Source organism: Electrophorus electricus, chromosome 14, assembly GCF_013358815.1.
Source record: "Electrophorus electricus isolate fEleEle1 chromosome 14, fEleEle1.pri, whole genome shotgun sequence".
NCBI lineage: Eukaryota > Metazoa > Chordata > Actinopteri > Gymnotiformes > Gymnotidae > Electrophorus > Electrophorus electricus.
The window spans coordinates 7308813-7334047 of NC_049548.1; the positions used below are offsets into that span (position 1 = coordinate 7308813).

General features: G+C 41.0%; 2 protein-coding genes across 3 annotated transcripts; one reads left to right on the forward strand and one right to left on the reverse strand.

Annotated features, from left to right (window-relative positions):
• Positions 1 to 221: 221 nt before the first annotated feature.
• c1qtnf1 (C1q and TNF related 1) lies at positions 222 to 9982 on the reverse strand. 2 transcript variants are annotated; one of them, XM_027013371.2, is made up of 4 exons: positions 9810 to 9982; positions 2667 to 2848; positions 2346 to 2467; positions 222 to 1770 (listed from the first exon to the last, which is right to left on the reverse strand). In XM_027013371.2, exons 2-4 carry the CDS (start codon positions 2846 to 2848, stop codon positions 1220 to 1222), a joined length of 855 nt encoding a protein of 284 aa, XP_026869172.2. In that variant the 5' UTR covers positions 9810 to 9982; the 3' UTR covers positions 222 to 1219. The 2 variants fall into 2 exon arrangements, with proteins under 2 accessions (XP_026869172.2, XP_026869171.2); XM_027013370.2 differs by lacking the exon at positions 9810 to 9982 and having other exon boundaries at positions 2667 to 2857.
• A 3317-nt stretch (positions 9983 to 13299) lies between these two features.
• csnk1db (casein kinase 1, delta b) lies at positions 13300 to 23869 on the forward strand. Its single transcript, XM_035533556.1, has 10 exons — positions 13300 to 13774; positions 17777 to 17887; positions 17990 to 18138; positions 18702 to 18930; positions 19351 to 19521; positions 19627 to 19775; positions 19945 to 20113; positions 20284 to 20426; positions 22912 to 22982; positions 23124 to 23869. Exons 1-9 carry the CDS (start codon positions 13699 to 13701, stop codon positions 22942 to 22944), a joined length of 1230 nt encoding a protein of 409 aa, XP_035389449.1. The 5' UTR covers positions 13300 to 13698; the 3' UTR covers positions 22945 to 22982; positions 23124 to 23869.
• The last annotated feature ends 1366 nt before the right edge of the window (positions 23870 to 25235 follow it).

Here is a 25235-nt window from a genome sequence, read left to right on the forward strand (position 1 = left end):
ACGGGAGGCTAAAACTGGGCCCTGTAACATACAGAGTCACTTTAATGTCAGTAGGAAGAAAAGGACATTTACAGCTGTTGACAATAAAAGTGCGTCTTTCTCTTGAGGCCTCCATTTCTCTTCTCTTAAACATTTCCTGTATAAACCACAGTTCACTCATGGGCATCATCATCTCAGGGACTTTTTTTACAAACAAAATGTTGAAGCTTTTTTTTGGGGGGGGGGGGGGGGGGGATGACATTTTCACCTATTCAATTAAATAATTGTTAATAATTCTACTTTTAAACAGATTAACTGACTAGTATGCCTATAATGTTTGATCATTTCAGATTTTGCCTTTGTCTTATTCCTAAAACGAGTCCTTTACAGGCTTTCAGACACTGTAAACATACAAATGAGAATATAAAAATATGCATATTGTAGAAACCTGCTAGACATAAAAGAATATAATAAGAATATTGTTCAACAGTACCATCAAAACTGTATCGTAAATGATCAGAGCACCTTTTGATAATTAAACTCCACCATTTCTCTCAGACTAGTGCAAGATAATGACAATAATGAATATGTGGTGTGTTTGTGTGTACTTTAAAAGTCTCGATTTGATGTTTTATAAAGCTAGAGTATCTCCTTTTTAAGGATTTGGTTCATTGTTATTTGTAGCTTATATTATTGGAGCCGGAGAGGCAGAGCTGCTATCACACTGCTAGTAATTCATTTCCTCCCTCGTGTCATCCCCCGTGTCCTGAGAATGGGAGATAGGACAGAGCCAGGACCCAGGCTCTGCAGGTAAATCAAATAAACCACATCACTTATAAACCATGCCAATTCTCATTGTGTTTCCCCAAAACATATGCTAACACACTGGTCTGTGTCCATTGTCATATTGGATTTATGGATGATGAGGGCTGACCACCACTAACATAGCATCACACTTTCTCAGCAAAGCACGGCATCATTCACGTGTGGAAACGGATGTCCCGAGGTCATTTTTGAAGTCTGGCTTGCTCCTTCAGCGTTTAGCTTTATGTTCGTAGAGCACCTGATATCTGTCGGTTCACTTCATAATTAAATCGCTCTATAATTATATTACATAAACTGAGAAGCGCTTCTTATATACAGTATATACTATACGTTCAATACAAATGATTTTCTTTTAAAAAAAAAAAACAGCACTCTTGGATACGTTTTATGCCCATACACACACGGCTAAGGCCCGCTAGCCTTCGCTCTTGGCTTTGATGAGGTGACCGTTAAACGTGATGTACGTGTCAAAGTCGTCGCTGAAGACGGCGTTCTCCCTCTCGCCCTTGTAAAGGCGCACCCACACCTCGTCGTCGCCCTCCAGCTCCAGCATCAGGCTCTGGCTCTGCATGATGGAGCGGTCGCTGGGCTGCGCGTACAGGATGGCCGTCTCCTTCTCGTTCTTCATCACGTGTAGGTACGTCTCCTTCTGGTTCCACGTGTGCACGTTCAGGCTGAAGAAGTAGATCCCTGGCACGTAGCAGAAGAACTTACCCGTGAACATGTTGAAGTGGCCGTACAGGTTGACGAGCTCCGTGTCGAACACCAGCGTCTGGTAGTAGTCGTTACTGTGTAGCGCTTTCTTACGGCCCACGGAGAAGGCAGCAAAGTAGGACTTGCAGGCATTTCCTTGCGGGCCCACGTTGCCCTTGGCGCCTTTCAGGCCGAGGGGTCCCCTGGGGCCCATCTGCCCCATCTTGCCTGCCTTTCCATAAGATCCTCGCTGGCCATTCTCTCCCTTTTCTCCTGTATGATGCAGGGAACTTTAATAGGCTACAGGAGGGATACGTCAAACAAAGTGCTTGAAGTACATGCTTAGGTTTGTGTATGTGCTGGGAGGCTTGTCTTTATGAAGTCTTTATTGTGATTTAGTGTGTTACTGCAGTCTTAATAGACATAAGGCAAACAACAAATCTTTATTCAAAACATATTCTTTAACTTTTTAACAGTCCTAAAATGTTTAATTATCTAGTTGGTTTTACCAGAATATTTGGACAATAACATGCCATTTCCTCTGCAAAATACATTTTGACTTATTGTACCTTATTCTTGGTTAACCAAGCCTGGTGCCTGTCTTTACAGTTACACCTTTAAGCATTGTCATAAAAACATTATCCTAAACCTGACCTATCCCATTAGCTAAAGAAAAAAAGAAAAATGAAACAAATGGATAACAATATGTAATTGTTACATATGAAAACAATATGCAATGGACAACAATATGTAATCCATTGCTTTACTGAATAGGTCTGTGATTGAATGCCTTATTTTTAGCCCTGGAGAGTTCGGCCAGGTTTTACTGTTAGGCATAAATATTGTACCTTTGAGAATAGTGATGTTTATCTGTGGAACCACCTGGTATTGTGGGTAAGGGCTGCCGTACTGTAGGGGCTCCTCCCCTGGGTCACAGCATCGCCGGCACTCCTCTGTTCTCCTGCTGTCCCTGTAGGAGCGAAAGACACTGTGTCAGTGTCTCTGGTACCATTAATACCTTGATCATCAGCTTTCTTAGCATACAATATTCACAATGGAGGAAATTCGAAAAACTTTAGAGTACAGCTCATTGTGTTATGAATGAATCTCATTCATTGTGATAAGTTGTTAATGCCATTGTGAACCGAAATGTTACATTTTCTATGTACCTTGACTCCTTGTAACTGGGGTCTCTGTGGTAGTCTGTGTCTTTTCGGGAGTCATGTCTGTCCAGCTCCTCCTCAGGGTAAGGGGCTCTGAATGGCTCAGCCCATCTTGCACACATTAGCATCAGTAGTCCGATGCAGAGCACCAGCAGGGGCATTCCATGGCCAACAGACACCTGGGTCATCTGAGACATGTGCCGTGTGGCCAGTCAAAGGCTTACAAATGTTGCAAATGAACGAATTTGGAATAAATATTTTGAACATAGTCATTCTGAATCATTTTGAGTCCTATTGTTTACAACTCTTTTCAAATATCAGAGGTAGTAATTATGGTTTAGTTAGCCAAAACAAATTCCAGAGATTGGGTCAAAAACATTCCTGGATCGGATTAAAGTGGTTTTGGAGCTAGTTTTAGGGATGTATTACAGTTCTTCTTTTACAGTCTTTGACTACAGTGAAAATGGAGTGGGCAGCGGCTTTGCTGTACCCAGGAGCCAACTCTCTTATCCTGCTCCTTAAGTGCTCCATCGTCAGTCTAGACAGGCTTTTTAATTACCGCCATTACAGGAAATAGAAACAACAGTGAATACAGTTTTAAAACAGGTTGTGTTTCAAAAACATTGGTGGTAAAGCAGCATTTAACACCACTGATTACACAGACATGCTCCCCCTTACCAACACTGTAATATGAGACAGTTTTAGGTTTTGTGCAATGCGTTGCCAAGGTCACAGGGTGTGTGTTACCATGTTACCATGAGTCGAAGTGCAGTCTTTCGGTTTTCACATTATGTAAACTGACTAGGTGATCCAACACCAGTTGCAAGCATGCATAGATAGGACAGAGAGCAGCCTAGGCATGAATTCCAATGTGCCAGTTAGTAACATAGTGACTCGAAGCACTTTGTTTCTTCTAAATATTTTAAATTAGTATAATGTTAAATTCAACACAGCATGCACTTGCATTATGAGAGGAATATTCAAAATGAATGTCTAACTCCATCATTTACACTTAACAATAACATCTGTTTCCAACCCCTTTTTTCCCATATGATGCCACATGAGGAAAAAGGCTCACGTGGACCCTTCTGAAAGGTCTCATGACTTTGAAGGAAAGAGCTTTGACATGAGTGTTTGGCCAACTGATCGGCTACCTCCAACAATTACACCACTGCCCCTAAATCTGCTTTATCTTGGACCAAATGTAGATGCCACTCATTGCTATCTCTGCATTTAAGTAATTGTTTGCTTAGTGGTAATTAACCTAAGATCAATTCCCTACACTTGATTTTTTTCTGATGGGCTGTTTCAAAGTGGACCCATGTGCTTGGGAAATTTATTGTTGGAATAGCGTCCCAGTTCCTGCATGGTCCTAATCGTGTAAAGGGCTGTGTGTGAGGAATGTGCAGAGGTGACTGCGCTACTGCACACTCCTTGCATTTTTGTGGAACCGTGGCAGTAAATTACACTGAGATCTAGAGCATTCTGAGCATCATGCATGCTTTAGCTTTGGCTTCAAAGAGGAATGAAACATAGTCAGAATGTATTAAGAATGCCCTGGGATAACCTTCTAACAATGGCTGCAAACACCTTCTAACAATGCATGAAAATTGAGTGCACAGGGAATTGGCTAACTTGATGTTCATATGCAGAGTTTCATTTATTTTTTGGTGGGGGGGGGGTTGGTAAGCCTTTTCATTTTCAACCACAAAAGCTGCTGTCTTAAATAAATGAATAGTCACATGTGACAGAGACATGCCTGCCTCTGACTCACTGAAGTGGATGCTCTCCAACTGCCACAGCCTTTCAGAGCAACCCAGTTTCTCAGGGAGGAATGCTAACGCTGTTCCAGGCGCAAGCCGGTGGACAGAGCAAGTAATGCGGGAGACTTTGCACAAACATTCTTGGTTATATATATAAACAGCAATAACTTGGATTTCTCTCCTGAGCTGAAAGGAGTGGAAAATTACTCCAGTGTGTGCAGCTGTCACCATTTCCAGCTGTGCAGACACAAACTGATGAGAGCAGGTCTCCGGTTATAGACTAAGCAAATGATAGAGTGTGTTGACAGTAGGTCAAGTACTGCAGTAAGATTATAGGACTCATGTAGGTACATTTATGCAAGAGCTTTGTGTGTTTGTTCAGCAGGTTATTAATTCAAAAATCAGTGGTCTATGAGAACAAGAGCCACATTATAATCATTAGGAGGTGCATACTACATGCAGCTTGTCTGTGTATAATGTCATATTCCTTAGCCCACATCTATCTAGATATGGTCAATCGCATGACTGAAGGATGACATGAAGGAAATATAACAGTTCCAGCTGAAACAACTTCAAATTCAATCCTATAGTTTCCAGCAAACATATAACCCGGTGAGCATAAGCGTAATCTGTTCACACTCGCAATCTAACACATCTCACTGTGTTTGAACTAAAGTGCTGTCTGTGATGTCTAAGCATAGGTTTGAGAGACACATGGGGATGGAAAAACTTGTGGAAGTTCAAAGCTTTTGGGGGGCAGCTGTTTTAAGGCAACTCTAATCCCTCACTAATCTTTTGATGTGTGCACTTGTGTATCATCTGACATTCACTTCTCCTCAGTACTGATCAAACAGATGAGTGGGACAGGTCTGCACCACTAATCCACAATATCACAGGCAGAACTCGTGTGTGTGTATGTGTGTGTGCGTGTGTGCGTGTGTGCGTGTGTGCGTGTGTGTGTGTGTGTGTGTGTGTGCGTGTGTGTGTGCGTGCGTGTATGTGTGTGCGCGTGTCTGTGCGCGTGTCTGTGCGTGTGTGTATGTGTGTGTGTGTGTGGTATTTGAACTCATTCACGAGCCTATTTCTCAGCTTCCATTTTGGATGGCTTGTTTGTCTCCCTCATGTTTAGGGCTTCACATCTGATAGCCTGGGTTCGGACTCTCTCCTTCCTACGGATGTCGGGGTCTAAAGGTCATGTTTACTCGTATGGAGCTTCATTCAGGGACGCCTTCACTCCAGCACAAAAAAAGTCTGCTTGGCTTTATCAACATCTGCTCTGAGCTGACTATAAGCATCTTACATAAGCTGTGAGTGTTATTACTTCCCCCACCTCCTGGGAACTCCAGGCTCTAAGTCATCAGCATGCTACTGCTCTCACTCAGATCGTCTGACACCACATCCACTGTCCACACTGTTGACTCTGGGAGAGGTAATCCGGCAGCAGAAGCAAACCAACAGAAAATGGTTTTCCTAGCATCAATAGAGCCAAAACAGGCTACTGAAATATCAATGAGGAAATGCCCCAAGAGCTTTGTGTCTTAGATGTGTGCTTTCTACCACAGTCTCTCAAAATTCCAATATTCCCACTACTGTTGCTCCAAATGCAGTGAGCTTTCTCAAAATGGAAGCTAATTACTGCATCCCAATCTGATTTTTTGCCTTCACTGTCTCTGTCCAATGGTGCAGGCATGCACTGACTTGTCTGTCCTCTAGGGCACAATTGTGGTGGGTTTGGCGAGCCTGTCTCTTGATTTACACAGTGAGGGTAGAACAGTTTTAAAGTCTGCAGAGTGTAGTCCTGCTGGATAAAACTTATCTTTGACTGTGTTTGGGAGTTGGGTTAAGGGTCATGTCTCTGGTGAATCACCCTCCGGGTACAACTTAATGACTTTCTAAACTCTCCCTGGCTCCTGCAAAAAAACTTTTTGTTCATCCATGAGGTCAAAACTCCATTCTCTCCTTTTTACTGAGGTGAGGACTGTTCCATTCCAGTAAGGGGGGCAGGAAATCAGCTACAGTGCAAGCCATAAATAATCAGACAGTGACACAGCCTTTGTTGTTTTGTTCTCTGTATTCCAGCACATTAAATTTTAAACGAGCCAACTGTAATAGTGCAGACTGTCAGCTTTAACGGAGAGAACCATATGGGAATAATACTCCTGTACATACATAGCCCCACTATTTTTGGTGATCATAAATAATTGGACAAATTAATAGAATCTTTATCTCTGTACCTCATTAATCTTTATATGTAGTACTTGGTTACTAATCCTTTGCACTGCAAATTGATGAGTGTCTGGGAAGACACATAAAAGGCATCTGGATTCACCCAAGCCTGGATTGCAAGGTTTGGAGAACAGTAAGTGAAAGGAATTCTCAGTGGGGTTCATGTCAGGTGACTGACTGGTCCAAGCAAAAACATTCACTTTCAGCCATTCACTGTGTCTTTGGCAGCATGTTTCAGGTCTCTGTCGTGCTGCAAGGTGAAACACTGTCCAGTGCGTTTTGAGGCATGTGGATAGAATCTGATCAGGTAGGGTGCTGAGGTTCACGTCGCTGCTGTCAACAGTGACGACATTCCACTGACAGCTGTACATGCCCACACCACTCTGTTTCACAGAGGAGGAGGTCTGTTCTGAATCATAAGCATCCCCTTTTGACTCTGCACCTTCTTCTCTTCACCATTCTGGTACAGGCTCATCTCTCCACAGGACTTTGGCAAGAATTTTCTGTGTACTTTTTAGCAAACTGTAACCAGGTTTTCTGGTTTGTGTTGTGTTGCTTTTTTCTCAAGACTTACTACTAATTTGAATCTTGTGGTAAACCCTCTGAAGTGATCGTGGCATGTTCTTCTCATGGCAGTCTGTGACACATAGATGTCTGCATCCTAAACTTTGTCATTTGTTCAGCAGTTTTTCTTCATGACATAGCATCCTTTGCCAATCCTGTGCTGTGGTTTTCTGTGGTGTGGGTTTTTTTCTTTATTATTATAATATTTTTTGGAGTTGTCTGAGTCATTTATTCTATTATTGTTCCATGTTGAGAGATAATAGCTGCAGATTCCATATGCAAAAGTCACATCTTGAATCAACTCTAAATCCTTTGTTAACTCTCTTTGTATGAAGTACAAACTAATTATGCAATACTCCTGTTATGAGAGACTAGGCATTACTATGGTTGTGGCTCACCCAATGGAGATGTAGATGTAAATACCCTTGAATTAAAGCAGGTTTTCATAGTCAATGTTTCATTTCAGATCCTATATGCCGGAATAGACAGTCAAAACAACAAAATACTTACAGATTGCCTACTTTTAACCCCACAATACCTGGCCTGCTTTGCACTTGAGGTGCTTTGCTATGCTCTATTAGAGACCACACACATAGGATATGCACTGTTTCAATCTGATAGCCCGTAGGTACCCTCATCAGCCTGGGCAGTCAAGTGCCTACCTGCCCCATCAACCCACCTCACACCTTACTTTCCTGTTTTATCCACCCTGATGCCTCTAGTCCCTCCAGCCCTCTACCGCCTTAGTGAATGATGACATATGAAGCTGGTGCGTGGGGGATGTAATGGTTTGTGTAGCTCTAAGATCCCAAAGAAAGCACCAGAACAACCCCCTCAAAAGGGTCGCCGCCCGTTTCAGCGCTGACAATCTCTGCATGAATGAATCCCATAAGGGTGCACTTATCCTCCGGTGCGGCTGTAAAGGGGCCAATGCGGCAGAACAGCTGCTCCCGCGCAGCTAGCCAGTGAAAGGGAATGAATTTCCTTTTGCTTTTCTCTGCGGGAATAACGCACCCGCATGGGCCATATTGAAAGGCTGCCTCCCACCCGACCCGAACGCGCTCACGTTTCACTCAGCTGCAGACAAACACGAGGGGCTGCAAAGTCCAACTGCAGACAGAGTATTCAGTAACGTGCCTGCACCAACAGGCCTGCATGTTGTGCGAGTACGGTACGCACCAGTGAACGCTTCCACCTGATGATTAAACAGTGGCTGGCGTTCAACTCGTCAATCAGGGGGAAGCTTAAAGCGGGACCCTGGAGTTTCTTTTGAAAAAAAGTATTATTGTTTCCTTGCTCAAGTATCATATTGCTACTGCTAGTGAGACTGTAGTGTCCACTATCGGGGTGGGACGTGGGAAACGTCTGTCACAGCAGCCAGGACAAAGCCAACCATCAGCCTTGACACTTGTGTCAGGTGTGACATGCTAATTAAAAGTGATGTGCCACATGAATCTGAAAGACACTGAAAGTTCCCAGCGCTGATAAAGGAGAAATCGAAACATTCATTTTAACCTGGACTTTCCAACACTTATTCTCTTAAAGTTAACAGCCGCTGTAAATCGAGCCAGGCTGAATGTGACCCTGAGCTTTAGAGCAAGGGTCGAGAGTGAGTGAGCATCCTTTCAAGTCCACGTGGCACATCACTGAACTCTGCCACCCATCTAACCTGTATAAACAACACGGACCGAAGCCACATGGCAACAGTCCCCAGTACTGCACTGTGGTCCACGCAGTGTGCCACTGAGTAGCAGCCAGTGCTAGCTGCAGCTCTTCTAAACAACTTCATGCTAAATTAAGCCACATTTATGTTTTTGGCTAGACTGATTCTGAAAATGATGTGAGAAGCTTTTTATCATGTGCAAGCGTACCCTGTTTATGTGAGATCAATGAGCTTTGCAAAAGTTGGATCACGGGGTTCCATTGGCTCTGAACCCTGAACAACTTTTATGAACTCTTGAGAAAATGTTTAATGGCTTTCTAGGTCTGTCTCTTGCTGAATGAATCAAGTTCAGAAGTGAAGCAATTGTGAACTGAGGTTTAAGATTCCATGCCCAAAGAATTCATGCCCTAATTTCAACTGTGACCTTTGTCTGTGTTAATCGTCTTATAACATGGGTTTCATCAGTGATTTAAAACAGATTATCCTTCTTCATAACAGGGTAGGAAGGGGTACTGTTGATTTGTACATTACAAGTGTGTGTTTTGTTTGTTTTTTTCATCAGTGTGCTAAATATGCTGCATAAAGTCATTGTTATTCCAGTTAAACATATTTTCTATTTTTAGTTATGAGGAAAATTCAAATCATGCTGGGTTTGTTGTTATCTTGCCAGGATGTTTATTACATGAGGATTAAGTTAACTCTGGCATGTGGAAAAAGCTTCCTGTGTGTTTCTCACACTGTTGCATCGGTAACTCATCACTATTCAAACCCTGTCCACTCGCCCCACAAGGAGCAGCTGCAAGTAACAAAGAATAGTTTCAGGCAGACAACTGCTTTAAAATCCTCCAGCCCTGGCATCCGAGTCATACTTTGGTGTGTGCTTACACCTGGATGTTAGTGAGATGGCATCACTGCCCAAAAGAAAACACCTACCTCTACTGTTGGAGGGAGCAAAGCTGAGTTGTCAGGGGGTCCCCTTTCGTTTGCTCTGTGGATGCGGGTGGAGGAGAGCCGCTGATGCCGTCCCAGAGGCTGTACGAAGCTTCTAGCTCCTGCGCTCCCAAGCCCAGTGAGCCATCAGGAGGCAGAGAGGCAGCTCAGGAAGGGAGCAGGACAGAGGGAGGGGCAGGAGGAGAACAACAACAGAACGGAGGAGGAGGAGCAGAAGACGTATTACAGGGGACACGTGCGGGAGACGAACACACAAAGTTCCAAAGGGGGGAGAGCAAAAAAAAAAAGAAAAGAAAGGATGGAAAAAAGAAGGGAGAGAAAGAGAGAAAGAAAGGGATTTAAAAAAGAAATTGAGAGAGAGCATGATAGAAAGCGGGAAAAGACTGAATAGAGAGCAGAGAGGGTCGAGGGAGGGAGGGAAAGACATGGAGAGTTTTAAGACTGGGAGAGAGAACAGAAGGAAGTTATGCCATACCACATTCCCAGATTATTACAGACAGATGTCCATTACCTCACCTGTCTCCTTGTTTACATACTAAATAACACAAAAGGGCATCTCGAGAGACTGGACAACATGTTAAGCATCTTTAATAAGTGAGACTCTCCTTAATTGTGAAGTCAAATAATCTAAAACGTATACTTAAAGCATTCCATCATTGAATAAACATATGATAGGAACAATATATACAGTACAGTATCATGAACCTATTAGGATATATGTGTAAGAGTGGTCACCCTAAATGATTCTGTGTTCTTACCAGATGAGGCCTCCATACAGGATGAAATGTGGAATGGACACAGTAGAGAGGTATATGTTAAGAGGAAAGTAAACAAAACAATTGAGGCTTGAAAACAACTTCCATACCTTCTGGCACCCCCCACCTTAATGCCTCGCTGCCTTTGCTTACTTAAATTGTTGGTTTGGTTTGTCGTTGCTGGAAACGCTAAAATATCTCTGAGGTTGACACTGAGCTTATGAATCTGACATCTTGTCTTCTGACACAGTCTGTTTCATATTTAATAGAAAAGGAAATCAAATGTAGAAGATGTTTTGAATGTAAAAGAATATCTGTCACCCAGAACAAGCAAACATGTTCTAAAGCACCACATTTGTCATTCATGTTATTACTGGAGAGTATTCACAGAGCCCACTCTAGTCCCAGGGTGAACACAGGATGGCCATCTGCCAGAGACTACTTTGATCATATCCACAGAACAAGCCTCCCTGTTTATCTTTTCTTCAAACGTCACTGACTGATTTCAAATGAAGAGAAGTTGTGGTTAACTGAGGTCTGAGAAGAAGATTATCTAAAGTGTGCTTGTTCAGTATATGTGAAGCAATGAGAAGTAAGATGCGAGCAAGAAAATGGCACAAAAAAAAAAACATGTCTTCTTGGAAAACGTAAGGGCAAGAAGGGTCACAGCTTCCACTGGATGGAATTTCCCAGTGCTCTGGATTTAGCCCAGATCCTCTCAAAAATAAATAAACAAATAAATATAAAGCCATGATATGTTTTATATTCTTGGAATATAACAACTGAGAAATGTAGCTCAAGTACACACAGCTCATTGCTCTTAGAAATCCATTTTCTTTCAATGCATAACACTCATTTTAACACACACATTTTATGATTCCAATCACTCTCACCCGCAACATCGGATTTTAAATGTATGTTTAAGATGATGGTGCATGATGTTTAATAATGTACATACTGTATTCTATTATCACTTTTCTAACCCTTTAGACAAATGATTGTAGCCTAATATCCTTCCTCATTTATATTAAATCTGTTGCTGTTGTTTTTTGTTGAAGCCACTAGATGTCCTCATGAACAAATTCATAAAAACCTTAAACACAGGAAATAAGTACGAGTTTACATAAGTATGGGAAATCGCTAGGTTTCTTCATTATTCTTAAATCGGTGTCATTCCTAAAACTGTTTGTGTATCTTAAATTCAAACCCATGCCCAAACGTAGCCTCGTGATGCAGAAGCACACGTGGGGCAGCTGCAAACGAACAGCAAGCTCGCTGCAGGACTTGAGTTACATTTGGGCCATCGCATGCCTTTAAAGGGGACGGGGTGAGACGTCAACACACGGCAAACAACGATAAGGGTGTAACGTTATCTTGCTAGCTACCGAGACATCGTCGTACTACTCGGAGTTTTTTATTCTGGTTATTTAAAAAATAACCAGAATTAAAATGTAAATAATTAAACTAAGACAACACACAGAAAGAAAGGAAAAGAAAAAGAATACAGGTGGTCGAAGAAACAAAAGTGGTCAAATCTGGCCAGGACAATATTTTTAACTGGTGTCAACGTCACTGAACATTTCGTATAGGGATTAACTTGATGTATTTTGTATTCCTTTACATCTATAAACATTCTGTTCTAAGGAAGTAATGTTGAATATTTGGAAGTGCAATCATATTTGATTTTTCATGGTATATAGCACAAGGCTAAAATCTTTTCGTTTTCTTGAACAGATATTACACTGTCATGGTGACCATGAGATAAGATGTCTTGTGGAGGCTGTGATCTGATTTACTATATTTGACAGCTAGCAGCCTGTCCGGGGCCAAGCGTTTAAAGGTATGCTTATTTTATCTTTGCGTTCGCCTATTTTATCTTTGTACTAGTCTTTTAGCATGCATAATAATAATAACGTCTAATTAATAATAACATTTCTTAAGAATGGAAAATCGTTTGAACTGTAAGAGTTACAGTTACAGCCAACAGCTTGTTGCTTATGCAATACAAAGACCAACCAACCCACAAACAGCGCATTGTAGAACACGTGCATTTACTATTACGCAATCCAGCCGAGAAAAAAAAACAAACAAAAAAAACACTACAGCCACGTGTAGGCACGGGCATTGGCTCTTGCGCGACCAATCAAAAAGTTGTCTATATATCCGTGGACTAGTGGGCGTGTCTCCGATGTTGCAAAGCGTTTTAGTACAAGGCGTGTAATGTAATTTATATACACGCATGTATGTGTGTAGCTGTTTCTTCGTCGGGTTGACATTATCATCCAACTTTTTAAAACTCTGTATTAATTTTGCAATTAAAGAATACTGCTCCACGACAGGAAATCGGTAGTTTGCATTATCAACTTTAGATTGAAAATAAAAAAGGAATATATCGCTTGATATTTGTGTAAGAATCTCAGAGTATCTTGCATGTGACTGTTTCCCACATGAACTACAACCTCATATTATCTTGGTGTGAATATTTTCTTAATCTCGGACTTTTACCTAGACTGAATATTGGGATATTGTGTATTTACTGTATTGCTTGATTTAATTAATAAGCTTAATATATTCATAATAACCAGAGCAAATGTCCAGACCGAATTTAAGCAATACAATTAGACTCATGTTGTACAAGGCATTAAACGTGACTGGCGTAATAAAACTTCTGCCCGCAAAGACCCTCCCACGTTGCTAGGGGAAGTGATGTCACAACTTAACGTTTCGGTTATTATCTGAAAACAGGAGGCCCGTGACAGCTAGATGTTAGCAACTTCGAAGAGGTTGTACGGGATAAAATCCACTCCCATCTTCATTAAAGAAAGAAAAAATGAAAATCAAACTTACAAGAGCATAATATACAGACTTTAAGCTTTTGTCCAAGGCTAATATTGTGATATTTTAGTGATTGGTACAATTGAAAAGTAATGGTGAAAATTGAACTGTGTCGGAGGATCCAGGAATTCGGGTCGGTTGGAGTAGCGTAAAGCAGAAAGGATTGTCAACAGCTTTTTGTTAAACTGCGTGATTTTTTTTTGTTAGGTGACAAGTTTTCAGATCTGAGGAATTCATATTATCTTAAATAATTATACTGCTAGCTAAGTGTCACCACAGCAATGGAGCTCCGAGTGGGCAACCGATACAGACTGGGCAGAAAAATTGGAAGTGGATCATTTGGTGACATTTATTTGGGTAAGTATGGATTTCAATTTAGACACCTAACTAATCGATTGTCTTCGATTACGTGAGGTGCTTAAGATAGGTTAGCTGGTTCAGTAAGTTAACTATCTTAACTAGTTAACTGGCTAGTTAACTAACGCTAGCTATCTTTTAATCGAAACGGGGGTCTAGTGCGTATAGTTAGTTATCTAGCTAGTCTAGCTACATTAAGCTTGCTCACAGAAAAAATAACCTACGTTGGGATAACTTTTGTAGCTAGCTAGCCAACTAGGTACTTGGCTAGCTAAAGAGCTCGCTAGCTACCTAAACTCGATACTTGCACTTGAAATGATGATACAGTGCAAGCTAGGTGGGTGAAAACTGACAAAACCACTAACCTAGGTTAGCTAGTTTGGAGTTGGAGTAGTTTTGGACATGTGGCAAGATGTAACGTTAGCCTAGCTAGCTAACAAGTTAATCTCCTTGTGAAGTAGTTTATAACTAAAGTTTATCAAAACAGGGTTTGATAGCTATATGACATTTGGTTAAGCCACATATTGTGTGTCTATAGCTTTATCTAGGTGTCGTGTCAAATGACATCATTGGCACATGAACAAATTTTGGAGCTGCGCTGGGGTTGGCTTTAATTCAATCCACACGTCCAGTCATACTAATCCATATATCCAGTCATATTAGTTATGAACCTGGCTACCTAACTACACAACAGACGTTCTAACGTGGTTCTTCATTATTTGGGACACAACCCTATAATTGTATAGTGGGCTTACCTGTCTAGACAGGTTTTAAGAGAAATCCAGAGGCCACACCGGTCAGTGATGTAAGATCAGCTGATTTTATTGTTGATATGGGACAAACTACTGTGGTGTTTATAATTACATACTTGTGGTATTTCTATAAATGGTGTAATGTGGTGGTTCTGGTCAAAGGAAGGTATGGAAATGGTTAGTTTAATGTTGTCTTGGCCTTTTGCTCAAATTAGTGTCTGGGAAGCAGTGGGTTTGGTAGATATAGAGTGAAAGTAAATTTTAGGCAGTGATGGGTAGGAAACTTCTAATGCGGGTTATTTATTAGGAATTTTTACTTGAGTTAGAATGACATCTATAAACCATTTTTCCATATTGCAACTTCCGATTACTGCCAAAAAGCCACCCAGGGCTGTATAGGTTACATCTTGGGTGATAGTTTCAAACTTAGAGTACTGAAAACAGGTCAGTTTGAGGTAAGAACGAGCACATTTAGTATTACTGATGGGTTTTAGTGTCTGATTTTCTTACTTTTCCATGTTCTGTCCTTTACTATCTGGCTGGTGGCATCGGTAACGATATTGGCAGACACCTTTGTCATATTTTCAATAAATTCAGAGCCATGCCACCTTGAATTTTGAAGTAATTTGTTAGAAACATCAAGCAGAGCTACTTTTGTTAGTTATGTTAGTGACATTCCATGTTATGTGCTTGGTTCTTTAATACACCAAGTCATTTATACTTAAGTTCTATATGTAGCTATACTGAAATGAGCTGTATATTAAAGTGTAGCAGGTATGAGTATCTAATTCACATTGCATAGATCTCCAACAATAGTTTATCTAGTGGATGACACTTCTGTCAAACTGGTATAATATGTGATGTTTTGCCCTTATTAGGCAGGAGTGTCTCATCTGAGCTGTTGAAGGAAATATCAGTTTGCCTTCATGCAAGGCTTTGTCTCCACTTCCCTCTCAGTGGTTTCATGTCACAATACTGCAAGAGAAGCCTTTACTTAGACTGAGATTTTACGTAATATAGTCAAGGCTTTTAATTAGGTTAATTTCTTTTTCTTTTTTTTGTCCTGTTGTATGTGCTTTGACACAATTTTAACAAGGCACACAAAGAATAAACTGCTTAGACAAGATTTTGGTTTAGATGTAAGCTGCCTTCTGTTTTTGTTGTTGTTGTTGTTGTTGTTGTTGTTGGGAAATGGCCATTGTAAGCTCAGTGTCCCTATGTGTCACACATCTCGATGTCTGTGTATTTCTAGTATCATATTAATTGACATGGAGAAGGTGGAAACTGAACCAAGATTGGCACTGCCGCTCCCTCTGCAATTCCAGATCATTGCAGATGTTGTGTGGGGTGTGAGTGAAACAGGAGTTAGTGGGTGTGGTGTGCTTTCAGACTTGTTGTGCTTAGCCATTATTGTTTAATAACTACAGTCATCTTTTTTTTTTCCTCTGCACTTTTTTTGATGCCAAGAGGAGTTTTTGTTTGTTTCTATTTGTTTGGTTGGGGTGGTTTGTTTGTTTGGTTTTTTTAGTTGTTTTTCCTGTCTTTTGGACACCATTGAACACATCTAATCTTCTAAGATGTTAATGTACTTCTACAAGTCTGCATGAACAGGTGAAAATTGTCAATTCATCGAATGAGCCAAAAATGGTCCCATCTTGTCCAACCATGGTGCTTGCTCCTATCTTGTCCAACCATGGTGCTTCATAAGGTCTATCACTGTTCAGTAATCTTCCACAGAGACATTTTCCTCCATGTCTCCTTGTCCATGCTGTTTGCTCATTGCATCGGCTCCATCATTGCTGGGTTTTCCCAGTAGGTCACGCACGTCATACAATACCAGGGTATGCCGAAGGTGTTTCACTCACCCACATGATGGTTCCACTGCCTTATTCACCCAGAATCCCCGTTTGCTTTCATCACACTGACACTTGCGTAATGCTCCTGCATTCGAGAAGGGTTGGCCTTGTAGTTTTAAGTGCCGCTTGTTTAAAAAATACCTGAAAATGTGTCCGCCTGTTGTATTGCCTCTTATGGTAACAGTTTTTTTCATTGGGTCTTATGTAATGGGGTGGGTCTATTATTGGTTGTCTTTAGAGTACTGCTGGAGCTGTGCTCTGCAGCCAGAGAGCAGTGTTCTGTTTACGTTGCTCTTAGATGGGGCTAGGTCTCAGCTTGCTCACGATTTCAACAATGTTGAAATCTATGTCTAATCAAAAGGATCAGTTCCTCTTGCTACTGTGATGAACCTAAAGTCAGGATTGGAGCTTGTCAAGACTTGTTTACCCAGCTTCTGTGTCAGTATTTGCATTAGAAGCACCTACTTTCATTACAAACCTGAGTAACAGGTCTTTGAGTTTCTGGCAAAGTCCTACATCCATTTACATTTCAGGCGGAATTCTAATTGGTTTTATAAATGGGAAAGATGATTTGAAACTTGGTTAACTACATGCCATTGTCCACTGTTATGTTTATTTAAACCTCTGAGATTATATATTTTGTTAAAATAAAAATCCTAGAATTTGACAAATTCTAGAAGGATATTTGTTCTTTTAATAGAATGAGGATGGGTACAAGCCTACATTTGAACATTTCTGAAGCTGTTCTGTTTAATACCTAGCCTAATAATTAGGGGTGCAACATGTCATCGACATTGGTCATCGAATTTAGTTAACAATGTACTTCCCAGTGAATTTAATTGTTTAGATGGTGACATGTTTTTGACTAGTATGCTCCCAGTTGTAGCTAGTGATTCATGCATACTGGGGTGAACAATAGTGCAATGGCAACACCAAAAACCTTTACTATTAGTTAGCACATGCCTAAAGCAACCTCAAGCTACATTTTAAAAACTGATGGCTGAAGATATTGTGCAACCCACAATATGAATAGTTGATTTGTCACTTCAGTAACCAATTGGTCTGTGTTTATCAAATCTTTAGTTGGAGCCCGACTGACTATTACCCTAATTTTGTTACCATTACAAGTATTTGCATAGTTCACCAAGTTATGCATTCATTGGTGCACACCTTTGGAAAAATACATTTGATAAAACCTTTTGACATCCACAGTATAACATTTCCATGCAGTGCTTTGATAGTCTGGTCCATTGGTGTGTTGGGTCATTCCTTTTTAATTATGGTATATTTTTATCCAAAGTGAAGAGGCTTAGCATCTTACTGAAAATTTAAACTGGATTTACTTTGTTTCCCAATATCTTTATCTCTTTGTCCTTTCAACTCTCCTATCCCAGGAACAGACATCTCTGTTGGGGAGGAAGTGGCCATCAAGCTGGAATGTGTAAAGACCAAACATCCTCAGCTCCACATTGAGAGCAAGATCTACAAGATGATGCAAGGAGGAGGTGATGTACCACTGCTGTCATTTTTAAACGAAAGCAAGAAAATGCAAAGGTTTCAGACTGAAGACTCAGTATCTATTAATTTTTGTGACATTCACCCTGCAGTCGGTATCCCCACCATAAAGTGGTGTGGTGCAGAGGGAGACTATAACGTTATGGTCATGGAGCTGCTTGGGCCCAGTCTGGAAGACCTCTTCAATTTCTGCTCCAGGAAATTTAGCCTGAAGACTGTCCTGCTGCTGGCTGACCAGATGGTGAGGTGGACAAGAATAACAGTAAAACAGGGCAGGAAGTAGGTGGAGCTGGGCTCACAACAGGAAAAGGCTTAAACACAGAAATGAGCTTTTAGAAAATAATAGGTGGTAGGCTTTATCCCTAAAGAAAATGAGCTCACCAATGTATAAGAACACAAAATCTTCATGTATATGTTGAGGGTTGGGTATTTATTTTTTTTCTGTGGCATACTGGCTGCCACTGTGAACTTCAGAAGATTGTTTGCCAAATGATTTAGCCCAAATGAAAGGGCACGGAGATGGGTATTAGTTCCAGTATTCTTCCAACCCTCTTGCATTCCTCTTAACACTCAGTATATAACCTTTGTTGAAGACCTACTCATTTCAGTATAAAGTTGTGCTCACCTAGAAAATAAAGCACCACATGTCGTGATCTTTTAGTTTTAAATGATCTTGCTTACAGAGCAGTTTTTGCTGTTCAGTTTTTGATTTGACACTGTTTCCTTTAGTAGTGTTCTGTTCATTGCATGATAGAATTATCCCCATTTTGGTCCACCATGTCTTGACACACATTCTCCCTACAGATCAGCCGTATAGAATACATCCACTCCAAGAACTTCATCCACAGAGATGTGAAGCCCGATAACTTCCTGATGGGTCTGGGAAAGAAGGGCAACCTGGTTTACATCATCGACTTTGGCCTGGCCAAGAAGTACCGGGACGCCCGCACCCACCAGCACATTCCCTACCGCGAGAACAAGAACCTGACGGGCACGGCCCGCTACGCCTCCATTAACACCCACCTGGGCATAGGTAAAGCATATGCACTGCTGCTCCTCATGCCTGCGCCTGCCAGGAGGCGGGATTATAGTCATGTCGTAAATGGCAGCAGAGGAGCTGGCCTAGTTGGCCTATAGCAGAACTCTGAGTAGGTGCAGAGTCTGTACAGAGAGATCTGTAGCTTTCCTGGGTTTGTTTTTCCATTAGGTTTTTTTGTGTGCTCCAGGTGCACTGGGCCTAATTTGGAGTCTTCATGCTTAAATGGTCGTGTGCGCGCGCGTGTGTGTGTGTGTGTGTGTGTGTGTGTGTGCGCGCATCTCCTGTAGGAAACACTATGTGCACACATGGGCAGTACTGGCTTGTTATAGCATGACGGCTTATTGATGCATGTTATGTTACTGGTCTCTGGGCTCTACCTTCTGACGTTTGTCTGTGTGCTATATGCACTTTCAGAGCAATCTCGGCGGGATGACCTGGAGTCTTTGGGCTATGTGCTGATGTATTTTAACCTGGGCTCACTACCATGGCAGGGTCTGAAGGCTGCCACCAAGAGACAGAAATACGAGCGCATCAGTGAGAAGAAAATGTCTACTCCCATCGAAGTGCTTTGCAAAGGCTACCCATGTATGTAACGGCCCTGCTCAAGTTACTGTTCCCTTTTTTTGCTTCCACATTTTGAGGTTCGGTCAGAAAGTGTGTTTGTGTGTGTGTGTGTGTTTGCACCTGTAGCTGAATTTGCCACATACCTCAACTTCTGCCGCTCCCTGCGCTTTGACGACAAGCCAGACTACTCATACTTGAGGCAGCTCTTCAGGAACCTGTTCCACAGACAAGGATTTTCCTATGACTACGTCTTTGATTGGAACATGCTCAAATTTGTAAGCACAGTTTGCACATTTACTGTCCATGAATGCTGTACTGTTGTGGCTGTAACTGCAGCAGCTCCATCACATGACTATGAATGAAGTGTTTGTGTGTTTGTGATGGTGGCTGAAGTGCCTGTAGAGAGTTTTGAAACTATCCTCTCACCTCGATGTTCTCACTAAGGGTGCTAACCGAGCAGCAGAGGACGCTGAGAGAGAGAGGAGAGACCGGGAGGAGAGGCTGAGGCACGGCAGGAACCCTGGTGCCAGAGGCATGCCCGCAGCCTCAGGCAGACCCCGCGCTACACAGGACGCAGCACCTCCCACACCCCTCACATCAGCCTCACATACTGGTGAGCCTGTATATACACACACACACACACACCTTTCTTTCTTTTGTTATACTAGTTTCTTTCAATGGAATTGCCCTCATTATTTGGACAGTGCTGCTGTATGGGGTTTTATGTTTATTTATCTAAAGGTTTCTTCATGTGTGTGAACGTTGTTATGTGGGGTTTGCCAGCAAACACATCGTCACCGCGGCTGGTGTCCGGCATGGAGCGGGAGCGCAAGGTCAGCATGCGCCTGCACCGTGGCGCTCCAGTCAACGTCTCCTCCTCAGACCTGACCGGGCGGCAAGACACCTCCCGCATGTCCACCTCACAGGTAGAGGCTATCCCCACCCTCAACACAACCACAAGATGCTCCAACCCCAAGTATCAGCCTGTTTGAGCACTTCAGCAGAATGGAGAAATCCTTAATAAACTCTAGTCAACCTAACATCTGTGTCTCTGGATCTGCTTAAAGGGTGTTGTAACTGGAGATGGGAACTACTTTTATGTTGTCTTAACATGAGGTAGATTATTGTGTCCTTAAACAGGGTTTAGATATACAAAAGTTGTCTCCAGTCATGGTCTAGTGCAGTCCAGAACTAGGATTAATTTATATCTGGGAAATGAGGGAGTGGGAGACTGAGTGTACATTAAAACCCGTATGTGCACCTCCAGTTGTAAGCAAATTTTTGAATGATTTGCACTTGATTACTTTAACTCTAGTTATTTGTAATTGTACACACAGCACAATGATCATTCAGGATACAAACTGAAGTAGACATTTGGGACAAGACATCCATTCACATCAGGCTTATTTTTCCATCATTTGGGCTCATCTAATGCAGAAGAAAATGTCAAACAAAAACATCTTTTGGGGGATTTGGGGGGTTTATATTGTGTATTTTGATGCTGGAGATTCATTTTCAGTTATCCTCTACATTTGAGTCACCAAGGTCTTGTCTAATAAATTGACCATTTTTGAGCTTATACATGAAATTAATAAGTAGCTACAATATTTTCAACTAGGTGTGCTAGACCTCTCCAAAGTGCCCAAAAACCTCTCCAAATGCATACATCGAGTATGCAACAACTTACTAAAAGACAATATTGGCTTCATAGCTTCATTGTTAAATATTGTTAAACAATATTATATTCATTACTATTAAGGTTATACTGGGGAAATACTATAAAGAAATGGTATGCCTTCTCATTTATACTTACAATTTGACAATGCCGGATCGGGCCCTGCACCTGTGCCTGATCTGGCATAATAAAATAAATCACTTGATGGCATGGAATATTCTTAAAATACAGTACATATAGCTACATAAAATTTCCTAGGACTAATATAAGTACATGCTTACCGATTTTCAGCCATCAACATATAACCATCCGCCAGAAATCCCACACTGAATACATCATGGGGTTTTTTGGTTCATTTCCACCACAACTGTGCCTGTCCTTTTAAATGGCCTTTTAAAACATGCTATAAGAACTTCTGATTTTACATCGAAAATTCACTTACCATAAAAGCAACTGCCTGACATGTTTAAAAAGTATATAGAATGTTAGTGAAGTTTTTGCTTGGTCACGTCTTTGCACAAAAATACAGGTTCCTTTCGGTTGTAACCTTCCACAAAATCTGCAAGTCTTTAGTAATCACAAAATGCACGTTACTCACATAGCAGTCTTTCTGAATAGACAGTTAACACCCTCCTTTTAGATTTCATGGTTGCTGTTTGGCAATAATGGGCTGTTTTCTTTGAGTGTGACTTGTTCACATCTATTGAGTACCAAGGTGTTGGGCAGAAGGGGGTGGGGGCTATCGTTCACAATTGCATTCATGCTTAGACATGGAGGGCGCGTAGACACAAACGTAGATGCTTCTCTTGCCTTATTTGGTTACCCATGGTCAGCTATAGCCATGCACACAGCAAAACATTGCTTGTGCATTCTAAGCCAGATAAAGTGTAATGCATATGATACTGACGAAACTGATAGTCATGCATATTGTTTTTAGTGAATAATTTGATCAGTACTTTTGGACATCATGGCAAGAAAGAGGCTTATTTTAGCTGAAGTTTGTGTAGTTGTTTGGGTGAAGCTGGGTGAGCTAGAAGCTGAGAGACTGTTCAGTGGCTTCTAGCATGGACAACAATGTTTATCACAAATCGCTGAATGTTTCCGTTTGATGCTGGAAAAATTTGTAATACTGCTACAAATTTTAAATATAAATGAGAGAGCATAACATTTCTTTACAGTATTTTCCCCAGCATTACCTTTGGGCCTAAATGCAATGGTGCTAATATTGTTTAGCCTTTAACAATGAAGCTAATATTGTCTTTTAGTAAGTTGTTGAACGTTTTAATGTTTTATAAAAAGGAAAACTCGATGTATAGTGACTGATGGATGTGAAAGGATGTCTTGGCACAAGTGTCTACTTCTATGTCTGTGTACAATTTCAGATAACTAGTGTTAAATTGAACAAGTGCATATCATTCAAAAATTAGCTTAAAACTGGAGGTGCACACAGTGGTTAAGCATTAGCAATCATTTGGAGGGGCATATATATTTTTATTTATTTTTTATGGTATTTGTGCTTTGTCAAAGTTGTAATAGAAGAATTACATCATCCAAGAAATTTGACATTCTTACTATTCATGTACATAAACAATTCCACAAATACTCTGAATGTTTAATATGAATTTAATGTCTCTGGAATACTCGTTTTGCATAGCTTTTGTCTGAAAAAATCCCAGTTCCCTAAGTTGTTGATGGAAACAGAGCAGGTGCTGTAATGTTCTCTTTCTTCACCTCAGAATAGCATTCCCTTCGATCATCACGGCAAGTAGCTGCTCGGCATGTCCTTGTTTGAAGGCAGTAGCACCAAGTAAGTTGTGACACTTATTACTTGGTTTGGAATGTACTCAAAACAAGTGAAATTATTGACCCAGACACTTGTACCACACTGCAATGTGTAGCCTGATATATGCGTAAAATATCAATTGGTGTTCTGCTCTTTTACATTCAGACTACGTGTCCCAGAAGCCAGAACCCAGAGTGTAGTGGTTGGCCCACCTATACATGGCTGATTGATGGCTCTTCTCTTAACACCTCAAAAGCAGAGCAGTCTCCTTCAATCAACAAAATGGTTCAGATCCAACTTGACCTCTAAGGGTCTGTCTTTTGCTCTCTATTGTCTCTTGCTCTCTGTCCATTTACACTCTTATTTATACAATATGTGCACACAAAAGCTGACGATTTGAAGTCACTTGTATCCAAGGTGATGTCAGTATACTGGCACAGTAGAGACTGAATCTGCCAGCCAAACTCCAGTATTCTTTACATTGGCGTCACATTTATACTAGTAGTTTCTCTATACGTTCAACTGGTTGTTTTTGTTTTTTTACATTGACTTTTGTGTATTGATTTACTGGTTTAATTGGTTCTTTTGATGTTTCTCTTTTTAAGATCTTTTTTTATTAGGTTTTCTCTTCCATAACAGGCTCTCTAACTGTTCAGGTTGAGTTTTTTTTATTTTACCCATACTACCCATTCTACTGATATTATGTTTTGATAGCCCTTCGTTTAACTGGTAAGTGAGGTAAAATGGATTATTTTTACATGATGTTGGACAAACCACTAAGGGGCCAAAAATCTCTCCATTTTTCGCTTGGGATAAAAATCTTTCCCTGTAGCATACATTCAGTGGGACCTGGTGGAACTCACATGCTTTGTTGTTGTGTGCGTTTTTGACTTGTTTTGAATCATTTTGGGGGTGGGTGCTTTTTTGGGGGGGGGGGGTTGCTTGCCCCTTTTTTTGGGGGGGGGGGGGTGCGTGTGTTACCACCCACCCACTTCTCTTGTATTTCCAAGCTGTGAAATTGTAATATATCCATGTAAATGTTTCCATTTTTTCACCTAATAGAGACTAGTCACAAATCACATGCCTAAAAAATTAGCCGATTTTATTTTGTTTGGGGGAAAGTATTTCCTTTGCACAAAGCCAGTAAAATGAAGTGCTGGACATCACAAGGATTGCCACTTGATGGGTAAGCTCTACTGTTGCCATCTGAGCTTTTTAATACAGCACAGAGCGAGAGCATGTAAGTCATCAGTCTGAACATGTTTAGATGTGATTTACTGTTTGCTTGTTGGAAATAAACTGGAGATGAGAGGCCACTTTTCTCAGTACTAGGAGTGGACAAGGTGATCCTTTAGGAGTGTTCAGCACTGATGTGGCTCAACAGATGCACCTAATAGCTGAGCCTAAGTTCATATGTATTATGCTTCTTAGGACAGGTGTGCTGATCTGAGCTGTTCTTTTAACTGACACATGAGTGAATCAGTATTTGGCCTCGAGAAAGCAGCTCCAAACTAGCGTTCCTATTTTAAGATGTATGGTGCGTTACAGCCTCGCTCATGTACTTCTTTCTAATGTACCTGTTACATTTGAAGTGGGCAGATTTATAAGCTCAGAATGGGTGACTAACATTACCCAGTTCTCTAAAGCCCATGGCCATTTTGGGCGCCACTCCATTGGTGTTAAGCCAATCTATGAACCCTAATAGAATTTGTATCACTGTATTTGTGCACATTTTTTGTACATGTGTAAATAAATGAACTACTTGTTTTATTTGAACTGTATCATCATTGTGTTTTTGACTTGTTTGAAAAGCAAATCCTTATTGTAGGTGTACATGCAGAAAAGTGGAGAGAAGGAGAGTGAGATGTCTTAACAGTTCCATTATTGGTCTGTTTATGGTCTAACATTCTGGTTTATAAGTTGTGGACTTTGAGAACCCTTTGTAGAGAATGTCATTTGTAAGTTAAACCAATCTTCATAGTATCTTCAGCAAGCCAGAACTACTTAAATTATTTGCAAATATAGTTTGATAATGCAGTAGAAGAGCATTAAATGCCCTCTGGTGGTGACTAGGTACCATCCTAATATGTTCCATTAGCATCTGAAAGCCATTCTTATAAACCATTTAGTTCAAGTCTTCATTTTCATAAGTGTTTTTTTTTTTCTTTTTTTTCACCAATTAGTGGTTTCACACTAAATGCTGAGAAATTGCACTGATTTGGCACTGTTGCTATTGTTTTCAAATGAAGCAATATAAATCTAGATAGGAGGCAGGCT